Source organism: Camelus bactrianus, chromosome 7 (genome assembly GCF_048773025.1).
Source record: "Camelus bactrianus isolate YW-2024 breed Bactrian camel chromosome 7, ASM4877302v1, whole genome shotgun sequence".
NCBI classification, from domain to species: Eukaryota; Metazoa; Chordata; class Mammalia; order Artiodactyla; family Camelidae; genus Camelus; species Camelus bactrianus.
The window spans coordinates 4,022,871-4,046,173 of NC_133545.1; the positions used below are offsets into that span (position 1 = coordinate 4,022,871).

Consider the following 23,303-nt stretch of genomic DNA (forward strand, 5'->3'; position numbering starts at 1 on the left):
CAGCAGCTGTTCAGTGGTAAAGCTTGCTTTCTTGAATATTGATTTCCTCGTGTGTGAGGGAGGCTCTACTTTGGAGGGAAGTGAGAGGAGTGGCGGATGACCTAGATTTGCGCTTTGTACACACGGGTCTTCACAGGACGTAATGTGCGTATAATGTGCAATGAGTACATGTGACGTATAATAAATACAAGGAGATAGAGCCCGCCTCCCAGCAGCACCCCTTCCACTTGTCCTGAGGGCTCGCTGTGCTGTCATCTTTGTTTACACCACCCGTGCCTTCCCTCAGAGCCTCTGCACTTTGAAAGATGCCTTCACCCCTGGATCTAGGGGTGGGTCATATGGCTCTGGCCTCAGCTAAGAAGCCCAACATTTTTTTTAAAATTTATTTTGTATTGAAATGTAGCTGATGTACAGTGTTAGTGTCAGGTGTACAGCAAAGTGATTCAGTTATACATACGTATATTTTTTTCAGATTCTTTTCCATTATAGTTTATTATAAGAAACTGAATAGAGTTCCTGTGCTCTACAGGAGGTCCTTGTTGTTTACCTATTTTATATATATAGTAGGTGTATCTGTTAATCCCCAGCTCCTAATTTACCCCTCCCTGCCCTTTTCCCTTTGGTAACCATAGTTTGTTTTCTATGTCTGAGAGTCTATTTCTTAACCAACTCAACCTGATTCCCTGATTCTGTAAATGTTCCAGGTGTGAACATACCACACTATGAGGACCAAGGTAGAAAACATAAATCGGGCAAGAGAAAAAAGAAATTAGGTGGGGAAGGTATAGCTTAGCGGTAGAATGCATTCTTAGCATGCATGAGGTCCTGGGTTTGATCCCCAGCACCGTTCAATAAATAAATACATAAATAAATACATAAATAAATAAATAAATAAATAAATACCTAATTGCCTCCCCCACCAAAAAAAATTTTTTTAATACATAAAAAAAAGAAAATAGGTATGTGTTTGCCTAATTGAGCCTCTCAATAAACTAACCTTGAAGCCTGTCTCACTTCCGCACTTCCATCTGCATGACCCAATAAATCCCATTTATTATTTAAATCAATAAGAGCTAGGTGCTCTGTGACTGGCAACCAGAAACATTCTAATTTATACAATGAGCAACTTCAATATTGCCTACAAGAATATTTTGCAAATACATGACGTTCCCTAGGTTTTTTAAAGAAAAGATGAGTGAAAAAAAAATATATATATCTTTTCATAAAGCTTTTCATTCCAGGAAACAGTTCGTCATCCTGATACAAATGGCCAAAGCTACTAGGTCCAGATTCTAGCCTCTTAGAACTTAAAGGGGGCATTAATATTCCAGGTCTAAATTTGTAGTTCTCAAATACTAAAAGTTAGACTCAAAACTTTATCAAGAAAGTCTAACAAGGCATGAAATATCTTAAAGTCAGAAGGAAGGACATGCTCATCTATATTGGCTGCCCTGGGCCACCATTTTTAGACAGTTTTCCTGCCTTCCTCAATTACAATTATACTCCTGCTTCTCTGAGCTTCTGCTTTGCTCACTCAAAACCTTTCATTTATCCTGCTACAGACTGTTTGGTGCGGGTTGTCAAGAACTGTTAAGAGCCTGGGGTTTTGCTCTTCATGCAAGCTAACAAGTCAGCCCGCCACAGTTTCATGGATGGTGACAGACCACACAAAAGTCCAAGTTGGAAACAAAAGATTTTTGTTACTCATAGCAATAGCAGCAGCCAGAATATCAACATTTCCTTGCACTGCCTGTCAGAGCCCCAGGAGCCACAGAGCCATGGGAAAAGGGGAAGGAAACACCTGCACGTGGAGTGGGTTGCATTACAGGAGCAATCTTCAGTTTAGGGAATCCAAATCTTTTATAACGGGCAGTACGCAGGACTGTGCTTTGGTCACTGTACAATGACTTTGACATCTTGCAGAATTAAAAAAAAAATAGACTTTACTTTTCTAAGAGAGGAAATGCAGGGCCCCAGTACAAAAGGGGTTACAGCTGACATATCACCTTCATCAATGCCATCAGAACTGGATTAAGATTTACAGACTTGGGTAGGGGAGCAAATAAGATAATTTGACACATTAAAAACATTTGTCTATTTTTAGAGATTCAGCATCCTGCTTCCATGTGTGGGAGCGGACGGGGGGAAGGCAGGGTAGGTGAACACTGGTGGCGGGAATGCACCAGTTTGTTCACTGTACCTTCTATCACAGTCCTCTAACCCTGCACATGGTAACTGCTGTTACTCAGGCATGTCTTTTCTGGTGTCTCTTTCATGCTCTTTCTTTATATGTATATGTATTATATATATATATTTTTAAAGTATAGTCAGTTTACAACATTGCATTAATTTATGGTGTACAGCATAGTGATTCAGTTATGCACATATATATTCCTTTTCATATTCTTTTTCATTATAGGCTATTACAAGAGATTGAATAAAGTTCCCTGTGCTGTACAGTAGTACCTTGTTGTTTACCTATTTTATATATAGCAGTTAGTCTCTGCAAATCCCAAACTCCCAATTTATCCCTCCATCCCCCTTGCCCTCTGGTAACCATAAGTTTGTTTTCTGTCTATGAGTCTGTTTCTGTTTTGTAAATAAGCTTGTTTGTGTCATGTTTTTAGATTCCACATGTAAGTGGTATCTTTCACCCTCTTTCCAAGTGCCTTTTCCTCCTAACAACATACAGTATTCTCCTTGGAAAGAGTTGAAACAAATAGTTTTTCCATCTCATGTTGCTGTGGTATTTTAGTACTAGTTTTAGGACTCTACAGTGCACCACCCTGAACAACTGCCAGGCAGACCCGTCTCTTCATCTGCCCCTATCAATGTCATCGTGGTGAACAAGAGAGATCTACTGAGTGTTTATTGTATCTTTGGTGCTTTGTTAAGTGATGATCTAAGAAAGCCAGGAAGGTAGGAAGGGAATCCATATTTTGTACCAGGTGCTGGGCTACCTGTTTTAAGAACGTTATTTCACTCAGTCATCACAGCACTGTACTAACTATGGTCCAGAGGGGTAAGTAATCCATATCGTGGTAATAAGTGACTGAACCAGGTTTAAAATTCTATGTGTATCTGACATCAAAACCCACTTGAGTTAGAAAATTCATCTTGGAATTCAAGAACATTGTAACTCTGGGAGAAGCACTCAGTGCAAAAAAAGAATAGCACCACTATATGCAGAATATGAAATGTGGTTACAGACAACAAGTGCTACAGGAAAATGTCCATACTCTGCGGTGGTGTGGTACTTGGGTCCATCACCCACTGCTCTGTGTACTCGAATGGACCAAGGTGGGTAACATCTGTTTGGGTACTTGATGTGGGTGCTCTTTTAATTTTCACAAGAGGAATTCAACTTGGATTTCTACTACCTTGTGTAAGCACTTCAAAGAAGAAACATAAGCCCTCAGGCTCAAACTTCTCAACCTCTTTGAGCTCCCTACCCAAAACCGTATCTGCATCTACACCCATTCTTGACTCCTTGTCTCTGGACAAGATGCCTTCCCCCATCTAAAGCTGATTCTTGTACCTCAACTCTCCTTCCTCCTCAGGTCCAACTCCGTCAAGTAACCTTTCTCAGATGGTGTCTTTAACCATTAAGTTGCCACCTGCTCTTTCCTACCAGCATTTAAACATGACCTAGGCTTTGCCTTCTCTTCTTAAAGATTCTTCCTTGATCCTGTATATTTTTTCTATGTATTATATTACTTTCTTCCTTCACAGCCAAGTTTCTTTGAAGAACTGTCTGTATTCAGGGTCTTTGCTTCCTATTTTTCATTAATGTGTTGACCCACTACAATCATTACAGCACAGTAATGTGGGTCAAAATTGCGCCTCAGTTTCCTCACCTGTAAAATGGGGATAATAACAATACCTACCTCATACAACTATGAGGATTAAATGGGTTATTTCATATAAAGCCCTGAGGACAGTGCCTGGCACATACTAAGCACTACAGGTGTTAACCATCATTACAAATATTATAATCATTTCTTAATTACACAGATCCAAGTGTAAGGATAAGAAAAAGAGACCAAAAAGAGAGCCCACCTCAGTTTTGCCCAACTAAACAACAGATACATCTGCTGGAAAGTAAAGTATTTAAAAAACACATCCCAGTAAGTGACTTAATAGGCTGTAAACTCCATTCAGGCATGTCTCTTATTCTTTGTTCTGTTCCCAGAACCTGGCACAAGGTCTCGCATACGGCAATAACTCAATATCCATCTATCAACTATCCACCTAATATCTATCTTAATGGATAGACATCCGGTAACAAACAGTAATAGAATTCTTCTATCTCCAGAAAGAACTTGATAAATCTGCTCGATAAATTCGTTTAAATTGAGTGTACTCGTTTCTTTTTTCAGAAGTCACCATGACTCACACGCACAGCCAAAGGCTTTTAACCCAAGAGTGAACAGAGGCCCGCTTGCTCAGTAAATGTTCTGTTAATACTTCTTTTTTTAAAGTACATGCTGCTAGTTTTACCTAATAAAAACAAATTGAGAGGCGAAAATAAAATCACCAGCTGTCTCCCGTCTCCTGGGAGACGGGGTGTGACGTCAGCAGAGCGGGGCGGGCCCAGCCTAGTGCGCATGCCCCCGACGGCGGGCGCAGTGCGCGTGCTCACGCCGGGGTCAGAGGGTCGGCGCCTCTGACTGGCTGTGGAGCCGACGCCGCCCGGTAAATGGCGCTGCGGGCGGGAAGGTTGAGTGGCTGGCGCGCCGAGCCTTCAGGGCTATGTGTAGTGACTTTCAGAGGGCTGAGTCTGGGACGGAGGTGAGAGCCGCCGGGGTGGGAGTCAGGGAGACCAGAACAGGGCTGCGGGCGGGCGAGGGCACGGGGAGGCCGGGGCGCCCCGGGGTGGGGGAGGCGCGCGGGGCCCAGACGCAGGCCGCCCGGAACCTCGCCCCGCAAACCGGTGTCCCCCGGAGCCGCCCCCAGCACCCAGCGGTCCTCGGGGCGCAGGCGGAGGACCCCACTCCGGGGGTACGAGAGCTCACGGGGTGCACTGAAGGGTGTGAAATGCGAGCTCTCTGCTCGCTGGGATGATGCTCCAGACCTGCCCCACGTTGGCCACAGTCAGACATGGTTAGCTGTGCAGGAGAAGCTGGGAAAAGCAGGCCCGCCAGGTGGTTTGTTCCTTGACTTTTCCAGAGCAGCGGTGTTTGAGTAGGCTGCTTCACCTCCTCCCGCTCATGTTTTGGTCCTGGCTTACGGCATCAAGCCCTTGCCATCGCAGTTTACATTTCCAGCCTAAATATCCAGTGCTACACAAGCCATTTGATGCCTGCAAGAATTTATTCAGAAATTGAACCAGCAAGTATCAAGCACTTAACTGGGTGTCAGCCGCTGGTTAGGAACAAGAGTAAGAAACGAAAGAAAGAACTGCTGTCGCAGAGCTGGTAGGGGAGGCTGACTACAAGTTACTGCGCGGGTGCTCCGTCATGCTGGCAGCAGAGAGGCGGGCATCCTGGAAGACTGCCTGGGAGGAGGAGATGACAGCTGAAGTTTTAGGGACCTGTTGAGGTTAGCTTGGCGAGGGGAGGGTGACTTTCGGGGCAGGGAGTTGCAAGGATGTAGGTTCTGTGTTCAGCAGGAGCAGGCCGATTTAGGGGAACTGTGAGTAGTTCTCTGTGGTTGGAACAAAGCTAACGAGGGAAAACAGTGTTAGGAAGTAAGTCCTGAGAAATAGGTAGAGGTGGGTTGTGAAGGAGTCTTTGAGCAGGTGAGGGAGAGAAAGCAACACTCAGTAAAATGAGCCTGCAAGCTTTCCCTGGGGAGGGCCAGGTGGTCAACATTTGGGCTTTGCCGGCGGTTCCGTCTCTGTTACAACCACTCAGCTCTAATGTGAAGGCGGCGGTAGATGTGGAAACCAGTGAGCACAGCTGGGTTCCAATAAAACTTTTATTTTTCATGTATTTTCGGTTTTGTTTTGGGGGGGCGATGGGGGAGGTAATTAGGTTTACTTATTTGTTTAGTGGAGGGACTGGGGATTGAACTCAGGACCTTGTGCATGCACTACCTCTGAGCTATATCCTCCCCCCAAACTTTTACTTTTTTAACCTGGAGGATTTGGCCTCCTGGCCATAGTTCACCAACCCTTGCCCCTTAAGAAGAGAGGCACTTTTTGATGTAAGAACTGCAAAGAGCTATAACCTTATTTATTTATTTTTAAAATCATATTTATCGTTTTCATTGAAGTATAGTCAATTTACAGTATTGTGTTAGTTTCTGGTGTACAACATAGTGATTCAGGTATACATATGTAAATGTATATTCCTCTTCCTGCTTTTCGTTATAGGCTATTACAAGATACTGAATATTGTTCCCTGTGCTGTACAGTAGGACTTAGTTGTTTCAGCCTTACTTATTTAAATGATAATTTGAAAGCCAGGTTAAATTCAGTGACTTCTGGAGTCAGAACATGCCTAGCATCCCAAAAAAAGGAGAGCCCAGTACAGTCAAATCACTGAATGAAGAATTCAGTGTCATATCGCTGGCCGGCCTAGGCTGTCTGGGGACCCTCAGCAGGGTTGTTTCGCTCATACTACTTTGGAGTCGGGTGGGGTGGAGAGGAGAATAGTCAGCTGGGCGATTGGTGCTCCTTTATTCTTTTTCCTTTTTGTCAACAAAACCAACTAAGCAGGTCTCTTTTCCCATAGGCGCTGGGCACCGTATGGCCGTTGCTTTATTTGTTCAGGTTGTGTTTTCTTTCCGTGCACATTCGTCTACGTAATGTTGGAGGCATTGTGTTGAGGAAGATATCTGAGGTCATAAGCTATCCCAAGAAACTGCAATAAGCTACTTAAAAGTCTTAATTCACGAGAATAACCACCCTATAAAACAGCTGACTTTTCCCACATCTTGTGAATATTAGGGAAAAGACATTTCATACAAGAAAACAAAGTTGCAAAGAATATTTTTGTTTAACAGATTCTAGGGATGCATTTTATGGTGGCCCAGATAGCGAGTGGAAAGGTTATATAAGGAGCCTCTGACTATACGAGACTCACATTTGAATGCAGTGTGTGACAGAGTAATCTGTTCTTCCCCTTACTTCCGCCCAGGAGCAATGGCATTTTTGCTTTTATATTCCGCTGAGAGTTATCAGGAGACCTTCACGGTGATCTTGGCAGTATACTGGTGTCATCCACCAAATGGCATCATTTGCACGTGGTTGTTAAGTAGTGGTGCGCTTGACATTTTCTCGAAAATGCAAACGTGCCTTGAGTTTAAAGATAATCAGTGGATAAAAAATTTAAAGTGTCCAGTTTTGGTTGTCATGCACATACTGCTTCTTTTTTCCTTAATTAACTTCACTATAACAGTTCTGTTATATTATTAAAGTAGTGTGTGCTTATGGCAGAAAATTCCAGCAGCACTGATGTGAAAAGTAGAAAACTTCTCCACCCCAGTGATCATTTCCCAAGGCGAATTTTTGTACATTTTCCCGGAAATCTTCTGGTGTCATTTTGGAGGCTGAGATGGATAGTGCTGGGCTGGAAGTTCTGGTCTTGGCTCTGTCAGGAACAAGCTTGGTGATTTTGGTTAAGTTAATAAAACTTGACTTCTATCTTTGTAAAATGGGAGTGGTCGATTATGACTTCTCAGTTCCCTCTCAGCTATACTTCTGGAAGGTGGGTTCTTAATATTTCTTTGTATCCTTTCACTAAGCACAGTGTTCCCTCCATAGGAAACAGCTGATAAATATTTATTAACAATGACTGATTTTCTTTTCTTAGAAAAGGTACAGGGTGACCTTTTTGCCAGAGGCAAATATTCAGTAAGACAAATTTAATATTTATTAAATAATAATATTTCAGTTTTGTGTCATAGACTTAGAACAATGTATGTCCCCTTCTCTCTTCGCTTTTCTTACCCAGAATAGAACAAGTGCTCCTTCGTTGCCATTGTGAATACCTTCAACTTCCTTGTCTCCACATCCTAACCTACTTTCCTAACCATTAAACCCAGCTGTCGACTTTCACTGAGTGTCTCTGCCCACTCAGCTGAATATTGCTAAAGAAAATCACAACTAGGCTGACTGATTTCATTTTAAATTTATAACCATCAATCTCAAGTGGACTCCCAGTCCACCTATGCTTTTCCAGTAATTAATTCATTTTCTCATTGCAAAACATCTGTCAAGTCCAGCCTTATTCCTGGTTTTCAGACACATCTGTTCTATTATCTTTTTGACATATCCACACGGATGTCCAGTAGGCATCCTGCAGTTAACATGCTCATCACGATTGAATCCTAGATTCAGAGAAAAAACTTTAATATGCTCCAAATTGAAGTCTTGATTTGCCACCACACACGTACACCCACACCTCAACCTGCTTCCTCCCAAGTCTTCCCTGTCTTGTTAAATGGTGAATTTGTTCTACCTGTTGCTCAAGGTAAAAACCTTCAAGTCATTCTTGAGTCCTCTTTTTTCCTCCCTTACCAACCCACAGTCATTAGCAAATCTGTCTTCTAACCTGCAGTATGTATCCTGGGTTTGACCACTCTCACTGTCTTCACTGCAGCGATTCCTATTCCTAATAACCATCACCCACTTGACTGCAGCAGCCCCCCGACTGGTCTCTGCTCCGCCCTGTCCACACTTATTCTAATGTGTAGTCCACATAGTATCCAGGGTGATTCACTCAAAACATAAACAGACTCTACTGCTCCGAGCTTTCCAGAGGCTCATGTGTCATTTGCGGTAAGATCCAGAATCCTGTTTCCTACAGTGACGTGTGACTTGCAAATTGTGTGGTTTGCCCTTCAGCCCCTCCCATGACCTCTGATCTCTTCTGCCTTCCTGATCTCATCTACCGCTCTCTCTCTCACTGCTCTTCCCTCACTGCCTTCACTCTTGTCCCTGCTGGTCCTTGAATGTGCCAGACGGGCATCAGCCTCTGAGCCTTTGCAGTTTCTGTTCACTCACTCTTCTGAGGGAACAGATCGCTGTTCCCTCAGAAGCTGACATGGCTCACTTCCTCACTGGCATCAAGTTTCTGCTCACATGCCAACTTAGAGAAGAAGCTTTTCCATCCAGTATAAGGAGGTCCTTCCTACTGTTAATCTTTATTCCTAAAGGAACCTCTGTTTATTCTTCTTAACACTTATGCCTGACATCTTACACTGTTGTCTTCCTCCCCACCCCTCATGCCTGCCATTTAAGGATCGTGGTTGCAGATTTTGTTCTCTGTCGGGTTTACTCCTTTAAGTCTCAGTGTTTAGAACAACATGTAGCCCACAATGGGCACCAATCATTGTTAAATGGATAAATTTCATGCCTTCCTCCTCTTCCTTCTGCCCTCTTTCTGCACTGCCTCATCTGTCTTTGATGAAAAAATTCACAGGAACTCCCTTATTTTTTCCTGTTGTCTGTTGCTGATGTCTAGTTTGTTTCTATTATAGTCAAACATACTTTGTGTGATTTCAGTTCTTTTAAATTTGTTGAGGTTTGTTTCATGGCCCAGAATGTAATATATCTTGATTAATATTCCTTGGGCCCTTAAAAAAAAGTACATTCCGCTGCTGTTAGATGGTCCTGTAGATGTGAATTAGATCCTGCTGACTGTATTGTTCAGATCTTCTAGTAAGTCTGTTGTTTGCTGAGAAGTGGGTGTTGAAGCCCCAGCTGTAATTGTGGATTTGTCTGTTAGTCCTTTCAGCTCTGTGAGTTTTGCTTCATGTATTTTGAGACTCTTTGATGCATGTACATTTAGGATCATACATCTTCCTGGTGGATTGACACTAGGAATTTTATCATTACGTAGTGTCCCTCTTTGTCTCCAGTAATTTTCTTTGCTTGGAAGTCTGCTCTATTGCATAGTAATATAGCAACTCCTGCTTTTTCATCAAGTCTATATTGATAATAATATATGTATTGATTTTCTCTAAATTCCCTCCTGTAAAGTAGAATAAATATTTCTGCGTCTAAGAAAGGGCACCTTCTCCACATGGGATTTGAATTCCATCCACCCCATTCCTCCCCCTCAAGGACATTGCTCCTGCAGATATTCCCACTCCTGTGACCATTTTTCTCCGTCTTCTGCATCTGGAATCTTCTTTTCTACCAGTCGTTTCCATCTGTATCCTAACATAACACAATAAATACCAAATAAGCCAAAAAAAGCTCCCTAGACATCAAATCCCCGTTCAGCCCCATTCCCTTACTCCCCAGCAGAGCAAAGAGTTGTTTGTGCTCTGTGCCCAAACTTCCTTATCTCATTCACTCTTTAGCCCACTGTAACCTGGCTTCTGGTTCCACCTTCCACTAAAAGTGCTCTTGTCAAGGTTTTCATCAATCTTTATGTTGCCAGATGCTTGTTTATAAGTGCCCCTCCTACTAGACTGAAGTCTAGAAACAGAATTATGTTATTCCTGCAGGCAAGCTGGCAGGACCCAGGAAGGGGCTGATAAGTGTGTGTCTAGTTCCTGCTCACAAAATAATCCACTGGAAAAAGTCTCTCCTTCCCTGGGGATGAGAGGATGAGAGAATAGGGGAGGCAAGGGGGCAAGGAGTAGTGATTTTATTTGGAAAGCCAGCAGACCGAGAAAATGGGGGACTAATGTCCCAAAGAACCATCTTGCCTGAGTTAGAATTCAGGCTTCTTTTATACTAAGAGGAGAGGGAGTAAAGGCAAACATTTCCTGGTTTCAGTCAGCCTCTGGAGGGGATGTGTTAATCCCTTCCTGCAGTCATTCACCGGTGAGCCTGGTAGGGATGCTTCCTGTGAGCTAAACAAAGGTGTTTTAGCTGAATACTCATCACCTGGGAGCAGGGTTCCCAGCTCCTGCAGTTTTGATTGTGTGCTTTACTGTGTCTGGGATCTTGCATATAGTTGATCTTACAGTCTAAATGAAATTTTGAAGCACAGTCTGCTATAACTTCTAGTGAAATCTTAAGAATACATTTAATGAAATTAGTAATTTGTGGATGTCAAATTTAGAATTTAGTCCTTATGAATTCTGCTAGAAATTAATGCTGCTTAGTCAGTTATGTATCTATTTTTCCTTCTTACAGGATGGTTGCTTTTTTTAAAAAATACTAGTTATAAAAGCAGGAGCTCTTCAGGGAATATACTTAGAAACAATGGAATTTAACTATTTAGTATTTGAGTAACAGTTGTCTATTCTATATAATGTAAACAAAAGCTTAATTGAAGAGCCAGATGTAGTACTCTGCCCTGAAAGACAGTTGAGTTTCCTCAGTGGTGAAGGAGCCTAATTCACAAGTGAAAAAGAATTAGTCCTTTAATTTAAGGGACTATCATGATAAGGGCCGGATTTTTCATGGACCACATGCGTGTTAACACAGAGCTGCTTTCCCTGCCTTCCCCCTCATTCTAGCTCCTCTCTTTCTGTTAAAACAGTTACATATGTTTGCCTGAAGTAAACTTCCTCTATATATGTAGTAGAACTACTAAGAATTGTATTCAATCTGTAAGTGGAATCCAGGCCTGTTACAGGGCAGGGTGGGAATATTGGGTTTAGGATGTTTACTTCTTTAGGTCACCTTTTACACTTAACTGGTTTGAAGCCTTGCTGCTGGGGACTGTCTGCAAACAGATTTAATCAAAAAAGGTCAAGGGAAATGAGCCTTTATCCAAATTATATGCACGTGTTTGCCTTAACGTCATTCATTTCTGGTTAATTTGATCTTTAAGCTCTCCTGCGCTAGTGTAAGCCTTTGCATAATTAAATGATGTTTTAAAACATCTGCATGATACATACTTTCTTTAACAGGCATTGAAGGTATATGATTGCCTATAAAACAGACTTTTGTTAGTAAGCATTAAGAACTTTGATGACAGCTGTAAGAATACTCATGGACTTCTGTTCAGCAGAAGTTTGCATAGATCGTCCACGCATGTAGAAAATCTACATAATTTGAGGTTCTTTTTACTCTCCATCCTAACCCTGATTCTACCCACCTATGTCCTGTTTACCTTCAACTTAACAGGCAGCTACTAAGTTTCTGCCAAATGTAAAGCATTTTGGAATTGGTGGTGAGCCAAGGTAGACCCTTTTCTTTTTAAGCTTTTACATCCAGGTGAGGGAGACTGGCTGGTACTGTGTTAAGTAAGGTAATAACTCATGGAAGGTGGCCCTGAGGAATGTGTAGAATTTTCATTCTTTCAATAGTCTGGGTCTTAGGGAATTTAATTGAGAGAACAGGTAAAGGACATTCCAGGTGGAAAGAAAAAAAGCATTTCTGTATCAGTGAACATTTTGTATGTGTCCGAAAGAACTGTATGCTCAATCCCTCATTCAAAATTAAAGGTACCTCTCACACAGATTACCATCGACTATCTTTTATGCCTTCATAGCATCCCGTATTTATTTCTGTTACAATACCTGCCATGCTGTATTGTACTTTTTAAATCTTTTGGCTCTCCCCTGGTAAATTCTTTGAGGATAGTTACTGTGTCTGTTTTACCTGTGTATCCCCAGTGCCTTACTCAGTTCCTGGAGTACTGTTGACTTACCTGAAATGTTTACCAATGAATATCTGTATTGTTGAGTATTATCCCTTTTGCAGACTGTATGCTTGCTCAGTATTGATGTTGCTGTTGAAACATTTAGGGCTCCTTGTTGGGATAATTTTCTAGACAGGACATCACATTGGTTTGGTCTTTAGCTTAGTAAGTCCAAAAACTGTTTCATCCGGGTACTCAGATTTTGCCCGACTCAGTGACGTGACTGAGGCTCTGTCTCACAGTGGGCAAATTCTGGGCTTGGGGAGCCAGAGAGATCTCGGTTAGATCCTGACTCTGGTGTCTACTTATTTTCTCATCTGAAAAATAGAATGATAACAAATAGAGTTAATGTGACAGTCAAAAGAGATAATGTATGTAAGTTGTGAACCACTGATACCGCAGCAGGTACAAACATTAGCTGTTATTAGATGCTGTTGTTAGGACAATAAAACCTAGCAGATGCTGATTTACAAACCAAATGCCGAATGTAGTAATTTACAACACTAGTGCAACTGCCAAATAGACCAGAATTGTTGTGTCCACTGTGTATTCTCTTCCAGTTAGGAAATTTGGGCTCAGAAAGGTTGCTTAGAGAATCAAGAGAAATAGTTGAATTGTCTTAATAGCTACCATCAGCTGAGCTCTGTTTGCCTGATGTGTTAATCTTCCCTGAAAGGAGCAAACTGTCATGTCAAGCAGAACTTATTAGGGTTCCCTTTACCCTTACTTAACTTACCCTTTGCCCTACTGAAACTCCAGATTGGTTATACCTAGCTTCTTTCAACTCATTCCTCAAATCTGGACAACATTTTTCATTTTAAATTATACAACAGTCAGGTTTATGCCAAAATTTTAGGGTATTTTCTGCTTAGGTTTGGAATATATCCCATCAAGTGACTTCTATAAATTGTTAATTTCCATTATTTGTAAAGTTTCAAGTTCTGGGAGTTACTTTCACTCCCTCTGTATTCAGTATATCCTGCTTTTGGCTTTGTAAAACATTGTTTTGAAAGTTCTTAGTGATGGTTTTCATTCTTTGAAAATGAATTTGACTTTTTAATAATAGGGGAAAGTCAGATGCAAATTGTCAAAGTCAGGCAGTTTGGTAAAAGGAGTAATACTACCTTTTTCTAAGAGTCATGTCAATAAAATTCTAATGCTTTTTTGAATACACAAGGGATTCTCAAGAGATGAGGATTCTAAAATATCTTGAGCAATGGCAGTAAGAGTGAAAAATTGGAGTAACTTCTCAAGTTAATCTTCCTGATAAGGATGTTAGTCATTTGTATGCTTGCTTTTTAAAACACTTTATAGTCATATCCTATGCTCCATCTTGTCCGTGGACGTTTCTCTGTTTTCTCCTTCACCTTGGACTCTCAGCCTTCTAACTCAGTGGTTCTCATACTTTTTAGCTTTAGGGACTGCATTACACATTTTAAAATTATTGGGGATTTCAGAGAGTTGTGGTTTTTGTTTTTTGTTGGTTGTGGGGTTTGTTTGGGTTTTTTTGAGGTGTAATAGACATAACATTATGTTAGTTTCAGGTGTAGAACATAATGATTCATTATTTGTATATATTGCAAAATGATCATCACAGTTGGTCCAGTTAACGTCCATCAGCAAAAGAGCTTTTGTTTATGAGGTTATATCTGTCAATGAAACTGAGAAATTTAAAATACTTACATTTGTGTACCAGTGACCCAACTGAATATACCCAATAATAAACCCATTGAATATTATCAGAAATATTTTTATGAAGAATAGCTATATTTTTCTAAAGAAAAAATGTAGTGAGGAGTGACATGATTTTACATATTTGTAAGTCTCTTTAATGTTTAGCTGAAGAGAAGTTAACTGGGTTTGCATCTCTTTTCTGTATCCAGCCTGTTACTATATGTGGTTCTGGTTAAAGTTGATGAAGACTACCTGCCTCTCACAGTTACATGGTTAGTAAAGGGAGGAGAATTTTAAGAATCTTTTCAGATAACTGTGGATATTCTTCCCTGATACTACACTAAAACTTGACAAGTAGTCATTTTCCTAGAAGTTAATTGCAACATAGGATATGAAATTTATCAATGAACTTTTCATACATTACAACCTACTGATCTGTTTTAAACTTGGAGTGACTCTTAACCCGAAGTGACTTGACATCATACATTGGTCACTTGGAAATATTGGTTCACTGAGTTATACTGATCTTCCAGGTATTGACACATTTTGTTAAATAATTATCCCCTCAAAGTCACATCTGTTAAAGTCACCAGTGATTTCACCAATACCTGAAGTATTGGGAACCTGACAAGCTCACAGTAGTGGATAAAAGTTTCCCAAAATTCAGATTTTATCATTGGCAACAGATACTGTCAGTTCTTTTCCCTAAAAGTGACAGGCTCGCTTTCTTTGTTTTCAATAAAATGTCTGCCAGATTCCAAAGTCTGTATAGTCGTGACTTGTCTGTCGGTCGTTCTTTCAAATTAAAGGTATTCAATGAAAAAGTATCCAGCTCAGATAATCACACAATTGCTTTTCCTAGAGAAAAACCATTGTATTTCAATTCAGAGCAAAAGTGCTTTATCTATATGTGAAGTTAGGGTAAGTCCCCAAGACTGCCTTCACTTTGGACCAATTGCAGAGTTCCAGGTCCTCAAGACCTCGCTCATTCTGACCTCGATTGCCAGCTCACCTGAACTCCGGTGTCCTGGGTCTTCTTGAGGCTGTCATGCAGGCATAGCCGCCCAAACAACCAGCCTTCGGCTCCAGCCCAGGGATACCAGAGGCTGAGCCGACCTGGGGCCCCCACCTCCACTCACACTGTTAGACTGTCTGGTGTGGCTCAGGGTCCCCAGGTAAACAATGACACTTTTATCAGCAGGATATTCCAAGAGGCCTAGAGATTATCTCCCAGAAGCCCAGGGCAAAGGCCGGACCTCTCTGGTCAAGGTTAAATTCTTTCCTACTAACATGCTTCCCATGTCATTACAAGGAATATTTTCAAAAGTACTCAAAGGTCATGATTTAATAGAACTAACACTTTTTACTGCCTCATCAAAAACCATTCTTACATAAAAATAGTTTTGCTTGTTTGGGTTTTTTTTCCTGTGAGTGGTGAAGAATACCGTGTATACTGATGCAGTTTGGTGCCACTGCTGTGAGTGTGCTGGTGCCAACAGTTCTACCCACCTTCGCTGTTGCACCATCAGCGCATTGTCAGCTTAGTGAAAAAGATGATGTCTTAGTATTTATGAGAACAACTGACACCACAGGTGCATGCTTGGAGCCTCGGCTGTAATTCAGAGCACTCTCCTCCTCGTGTAGTTAGCAGTCTTAGCTTGTGGAGTAAAACCTCATCTCCTAGAGGACCTACCTGCAGGTTCTTTGAGGGCAGCTTAATGCACAGAACCTTTTCATCACTGCAGGAATTCTTTCTGAAGCTCTTACTTCTGTTTAAAAAAAACAAACAAACTATAAAGGATAAGTGCTTTTCTTCCATTTGTGATGTGCTTTTGTTGTTCTATAGAAGGGTTATCTAATCTGTGTCGCTCCTTAGAACCTTGAGAATCAACTTTGATTACGTTTCCGTTGTCAGTCTGGGAATTCTGCTTGCTGTGGTCCTAACTCTGTCTTGGTGCAGGCACTCCTCCTCCAGGTTAGCGCGACAGACTCCAGCCTTTTCTCCACTACTGCCTTTCCTCTCACACCCACCCCCTAGTAGCCACCAGGATGATCTGTTTGAAATGCAGATAACACCTCATACTTACACAGTGCTTGCTCTGTGCCAGGCGCTCTTGAAACACTACTAATGAGAAACCTCAGGCCTAGAGAAGTGACCCAGCAGGTCTGGTTCTCGAGTCCCAGCTCTCTACTCTTCAGCTGTTGTAGACTGCTTCTTAAAACCCCTTGCTCTTACTGCAAGCCAAAGAGCAAACTGCTAAACGTGGCATCCAAGACCTTTCACGACCTCACTTCTGTTCTTTTATGACTTCATTGTCTCCTGCCTGTTTCACGCCACCAGCTCTAGCAGTTCAAACTTCCTTCCAGCTGGCCTGTGCGCACTGCTGTTTATAACCTTTGCACCTCGGCTGACGTGGTCCCATCTGCCAGTTATGCCTGGCTCTGCCCTGTTCACCTCACGAATTCAAGCTGGAGCTTCTCAGGGACGTTTTTCTCCACCTTTCTCCATTGTCTCCTCCCTTTACTTTCCCTAGGTGAGGGCTGACAGGATAGTGGGCAGACAGAAGAAAATCTGGTAACTGTGTAACAAGTGTGGTAAGTGGAGTGAGAAAGAGAATTATAAGGAGTAGGGAAGATAGACCCCTTGCAGTTAGCAGTGTGGGCCTGTATCCAAACTACACATCAGCTCCTTTGAGGGCAGCGACTCTACCACCAGTGTTTGGTACATAAACAAAAAATAAAGTATTTTCTGAATAAATGAACACAATTTTTTCTCCTAAATTGTATTTCCTATTTCGTAATTTCCTCCAGATCCTCAACATTATGAAAAGTTATAGACTTTTGGAAAAATTGTATATGTCAATTTCTAGGATTTTGTATTTTTAGATAATGAGTTTTCTTCCCTTTTTTTTTCTCTTTTACAAGCTCCTTGCCCGACTGGAAGGCAGAAGTTCCTTGAAAGACATAGAACCATATCTGTTTGCTGATGAAGATTCACCTGTGCATGGTAAAAACACAATCTCCAGCCAAAATATAAATTAAGTTTTATAAGACAAGTTTTTTCTGACATATATTCATATATATACACATATTCTTGGCAAGAGCCTAGATGGCTTAAACTGTGAAGTTAAAACCTGAGAAAGAGATTGCGGTGGGACACTTCCAAGCCTTTGCTGGCGGTGTCAGATGAGATGAAGTTTGGTTTATCTGCAGTAAATCTTCAGAACAAACAAGCTCCTTAGTCCCAACACAGTTTGTGGGAGTTTTGTTATTACTGAGTTTTTATTCTTTAGAAGTTTGAGAATCACAGGGAAGTCCTTAGGTACCTGGCTGTTCTGTTAATATTTTCGTGGCAGGGAAACTATATACCCACTGGTTCTATCAGCACTTCTACACTAGGGGAAACTGATAACGAAGTAGTGTGCTTAGGTCGTTCTTTCTCTTTTAATGCAGCAGCTTTAAAGAAGAGAATTCACCCGTCTAAAGTGTACAGTTCACACACACATGCAGCTGTCACCACAGTCAACTGTAGAACATTTTCTTCACCCCAGAAAGAAGCCCTGCCTGATAGTGTCGCTCCTCACTCCCTCTCACACCCCTTAACTCTGCGCAACCGCTCGTCTTCTTTCTGCCTGTCCGGGTTTGCCTTTTCTGGACATTGCACATAATCGGAATCATAGGGCATGCGGTCTCTTATAACTGATTTCCTTCACTTTGCTTGATTCACCACATTGTAGCATGCGTCAGTAGTTCATTCTGTTTTATTGGATAATACTCTCTTGTGTAGATACACCACATTTTATTTATCCATTCATCAGTTGATGGACATTTGGGTTGTTTCTGCTTTTTGGTTGTAATGAAGAATGCTGTGGTTATTTTGTGTACGAGTGTTTCTGTGGAGATGCATTTTCAGTTGTCTTTGGTAATACCAATGAGAGGGACTGCCAAGCTGTATGGGGACTCTGTGTTCAACCTTTGGTGAAATTGCCAGACTATTTTCCAAGGCAGCTGCTTTGGAAATTGCCACATTTTCCTTGTCACCATCAGCAAAGTGTATGAGTGTTCCAATTTCCCCACATCCTGCAAACATGTTATTGTCTGTCTTTTTGACGATAGCCTTCCTAGTGAGTATGAAGTGATGCCTCCTTGTGGTTTTGATTTACATTTCCCTGATGGCTAATGGTGTTAAGCATGGTGCATGTGCTTTTCGGCAATTTGTATGTGTACTTTGGAGAAATTCAGATCTTTTGCCCGTTTACAAAACTGGGTTTTCTTTTTACTGAGTTATGAATCCTTTATATATTCTAGATAGAAGTCCCTTATCAAATACGTGATTTTTACATATTTTCTCCCATTCTGTATGTTGTCTTTTCACTATCTTGATGGCCTCCATTGAAGCGCAAAGTTATTAATTTTGATGAAGTCCCTCAATTTATCTATGCTTTTCTTGATCATGCTTTTGATATCATAGCTGAGACGCCATTACCTAATCCACGGTCAAGAAGATTTACAGCTGTTGTTATTGCAACTGATTTCTGTTTTTATTTTCTGATCAGAGAACATACTTATTTGATTTCAGTCTCTTTAAATTTATCGAGACTTGTTTTATGGCCAAATATATGATCTGTCCTGGAGAATGTTCCATGTGCACTTGAGAAGAATATGTGTTCTGCTGTAGTTGGGTCAAGTGTTTTATTGATGTCTCTTGGTTCTAGTTGGTTTTCAGTGTTGTTCAGGTATTCTGTTTCCTTGCTGACCTTCTGTCCAGTTGTTCTATCCATTATTGCAAGTGGGGTATTGAGTCTGACTATTGGTGAATTGTCTATTTCTCCCTTTGGTTCAGTTTTTGTGGGCTTCATGTGTTGTTGGGCATATATACATTTATTATCATTATTATATCTTATTGATGGATTGACTTATGTTATAAAATTCATCTCACACCCATTAGAATGGCTACTATCAAAAAAAAAAGTGTTGGTGAGTCGGTGGACAATTTAGTACCCTTGTGTTGATGGGACTGTAAAATGGTGCAGCCATTATGGAAAACAGTCTGGAGGTTCCTCAAAAAATAAATAATAGAACTACCATATGATCCACCAGTTGTACTTCTGGGTGTATATCCAAGAGAATTGAAAGCAGGGGATTGAACAGGTATTTGCACACCTATGTTCATAGCAGCACTATTCAAAACAGCTAAGAAACGGAAGCAACTCAGATGTTTGTTGACAGATGAATGGATAAAGAAAAATCATATATACATACAATGGAATACTATTCAGCCTTAAAAAGGAAGGGTATTTTGACACATGCTACAACACAGATGAGCCTTGAGGACATGCCAAGTGAAATAAACCAGTCACAAAAAGAAAAATACTACTGGTCCCACTTAACATGAAGCACCTAAAATAGTCAGATTCATAGAAACAGAAGGTAGAATGGTGATCACCAGGGACTGGGGAGAAGGGAGAAAGGGAGAGCTGTTGTCTAATGGTTACAGGTTTTCAGTTTTGCGAGATGAAAAAGTTCTGTAGACTGCTTCACAACAATGTGAATGTACTTAACACTACTGAACTGCACACTTAAAAATGGCAAAGATGGTAAATTTTATGTTGCTTTTTACCACAATAAAAAACACAACATCCTTGTCTCTATAACAATTTTTGTCTTAAAGTGTGTTTTGTCTGATGATAGTGCAGCCACTTCAGCTCTACTGGTTACCATTTGCGTAGTATCTCTTTTTCTGCCTGTTTACTGTCAACCTTGTGACTTGGGATGTAAAGTGTGCCCATTGTAGACAACCTATAGTTGGATCATGTTTTTTATTCCATTTTGTCAATTTTTGCCATTTGTTTGGATTTTTTAATCCATTTATTATCATCAGTTAAAGTTTATGCCCACCATTTTGCTGTCTGTTTCATGTGTGTCTTATATCTTTTTTGTTTCTCTGTTCCTCCCTTACTGTCTTCTTTTGTGTTAAATAGGCATTTCTAGTGTTCCATTTTAATTCCTTGTCATTATTTTTACTTTTTGAGTTATTTACCTCATGATTGCCCTGAGGATTACAATGAACATCTTAATTGATAACAATCTAATTGGATTAAGTACCATCTTAATTTCAATATTTTATAAGAACTTTGGTAATGTATCATTCCATTCCTACCCCCTTCTTTGTACTGTTAGACATTATGTATTTATACATTATATATAGTTATAATACTGAAGTATATACTTAAACACACTTAAAATTATTAAAAATCATTAGAATTATTTAATGCAGTTTTATCTTAAATGAGACAAAAAAAGAGTTAACAGGTATAAAACACGCTTATACTGTCTTTTATATTTACCATGTAGTTATATTTACCTGTGTTCTTTATTGACTCGTTTGGATTTAAGTTCCTCTCTCCTCCTTTCCTTCATCCTGAAGGACTCCCTTTGGTATTTCCTGCAGAGCAGATCTGTTAGCAGAAAATTCTAAACTATCAAGAATAAATGACAAATTTTCGTCAAACATATCAGACAAAATATTGAACTATCTATTCTCTCTGTCAGGATGTTAAGTTGAGCCTTATGAAACTGTCATTGAAACATGGATTTGAAAAACAGCTTATACATTTGAATATTACATTTATAGAAACTTTAAAAACATGTTCAGCCACTAAAAAAAAAATGTTTACTTAAAATGAATAGATTTTAGAGCTATAAAACTGGTTAGATGAGTACTCATCAGAGCAATAGCAGACGTAAGACTAGGATTATAAGGATTGTTTGTCAACAACAGCAGTTGATGAGAAGCTGTTACAGGGTAGCTCAGAGTGAGTCAGTAAGAGACTTAGGGGTTACAGCAGTTTACAGTGCTATATGGTAAACATAGTTTTAATGCTTTTTTTGGGTGGTAGTTACTCAGTACCACATAGAAGCTCATTGCCTCTTAAGTGCTGTAATGATTGTATTCTGCAAATTTAACATATTTGTTATAAAATTAGTAGGCTGTACCAAGATGATGTATTTTTTGGCTTTTCTTTCTTTTCCTTATTTGAAGGCTTTTTAGATTGGTAAACTCACTCTGACAATCTGTTACCCAAACCCCTTAACAGCATTCTATTTGTAAGAGTAACTAACAAGGCCAAACCATCCAGATTTTCTGATTTAGTTTAATTTGTTGAGTGTCAAACTGTAGAGGTGGGATTTTTTTTTTTCTTTAGCTGCAAGTTGTCATACTCAATGCTTTGATTGGACTAGGGTGAGATTTTTTGTAACAGCTCGAAGAAACATGAAATAGTGACTTAAAATACAGTTAAATGGACCATGTCTCCTATATAGAACGTAATGCTTGGATACAATTTTTGATCTTATGATTAGACAGTAAATGAAAATCAATGAAACTGAGTCCAATTCATCATTAAACATATTTGTAGGGAATCTAGTTCAAGAACCTTAGTGATAATATTCATGTGTAATTTCCAGGTTTGCAGATTTTTCTTACCCAGTTGTTATAAATGACCTTTTTATCTGCTTTGCTGTTAATCTGTAGAAGACTGTTTCTATCTACCTAATAATCTCCTGGCCAACCTTAAACTTTGTCTGAGTTTAAGTCATGCTGAACCAAGGATCTAAGGAACCATTATATATATTTCTTATTTAATGTATGGGTTTAGAAAGCCTTGGTAAGCCCTGCTGGAGAGTGTTCACAAAGCACCAGAACTCTTGTAGGTTATGCTGAGAGGTGTTTATGAGCACCACCCCATCTCCAAGAAAATATTTGGCAAAGTTTTCATTTTTTCCCTATTCCGAGAATTCTGGAAAATATCCAGAGATAACTATCTCAGTTACCCTCTGACCAATAACTTGTGTTTCTATCTCCCTGTGGAATCCCTGCTCTTCTATTTCAGAATGTGTTACATTTCTCTTACCTTAAATTATCTTCACTTGACTCTCCAGCCACATGAAACTGCTTTTGAATTTTTTGTGCTTTTTAAATGAGCCTAAACCATTGTGTCCTTTTTCTAATTCCTCGTGTATCCCCGCCTTCCTACAGTGTGATTTCCATCCTTGCCTTTAGTCTGAAGGCAGGGACTGCTCCCGGTGGTGCCTTTTCAGTCTGTCTTCTAAGTATCTCAGTTTTTACAGTTCAGTTCATAAAATAATGTTTATGTTAAATGTGCTTTTGAAAACAACACATTTACTGCTGTAAGTTTACCATCCAGGACCAGTTCAGTGATCTGTTCCCTACCTCTCCCCTGCCATTTTCTTTATTTTTAGAACTTTTCTGCTACATTTAGTATTATTTAGTACTATTTCATTTTCTCGAAACCTTCTTTTGTGTTCTGTGTTGTTTTTTCCTCCTGATTTTTCTGTTAAATTTCTGTTTTATCTGTGTTCCTGCTGACTCCTCTAACTGTGGGTGTAGTCTGAGAATTGAGTTTTGGCCCTCTGTCTTAATTTTAGGTGTACTCCCACCCCACAAAGAGCTTTCTGTTCTCTGTTTCTCTGTAGCTTACTCCCAGTCACACCTTTGCCTGGGACTCCCTGCCATACCTGCTACCTTTCAAAGTGCCATATTCCAAAATTGACCGCTGGGCCTTTAATCTTCCCCAAATCATCACTTACATTTTCGTTCTTTAGATTTCTTTCGAGAAGTTCTTAAGAAGGTGAAGCCAATGAAGTGCATTCAGAAGATACTGTGCTTTATATACTGGGGATTCAGGTCCCAACCTTGAAGTCACGAGCAGGAAATATAACCAGGGAGATGGGCAGGGTCTGTAGCGTGCTAAGTACGATGGTGGAGGGTGGTCAGGGTTGATTTGTCCACCTCCGAGTGTGGTCATTAGGGTCCAGTGAGGTAGAAGTCGTCCCCTGCCACGTGTAGAGTGCTGAAGGCAGGGTGACCGCTGCGATGCTGTGCCTGCCTGCGTTTCTGGGGACGGGAGGCCAGGTTTGGTGCTGCCTGCCTGTTGTGCCCTCACACCGCTTTCAGATTCATCTTGCTACACTGTGTCTTCAGCTTTCCTTCACTGCCGTTAATACTTGTTCAGGGTTAATGTGTCTCCATCTGCTGCACGTAGCTTGTCCTCTTCCTTATAACATAGGGCAGTAAAAGACTTGGAGGCAGGGGTAAGATTTCCACTCAGCTCC

The 23,303-nt window shown here is 40.5% G+C and overlaps 1 protein-coding gene across 1 annotated transcript in view; it reads left to right on the forward strand.

Annotated features, from left to right (window-relative positions):
- The first annotated feature begins 4,643 nt into the window (after positions 1-4,643).
- Positions 4,644-23,303, forward strand: part of XRCC2 (X-ray repair cross complementing 2) — a 34,031-nt gene continuing 15,371 nt past the window's right edge. The window contains exons 1-2 of the mRNA XM_074366722.1: positions 4,644-4,791; positions 17,094-17,175. Coding sequence (XP_074222823.1) covers positions 4,753-4,791; positions 17,094-17,175 — 121 coding nt within the window. The 5' untranslated portion in view covers positions 4,644-4,752. The remainder of the gene's footprint in view (positions 4,792-17,093; positions 17,176-23,303) is intronic.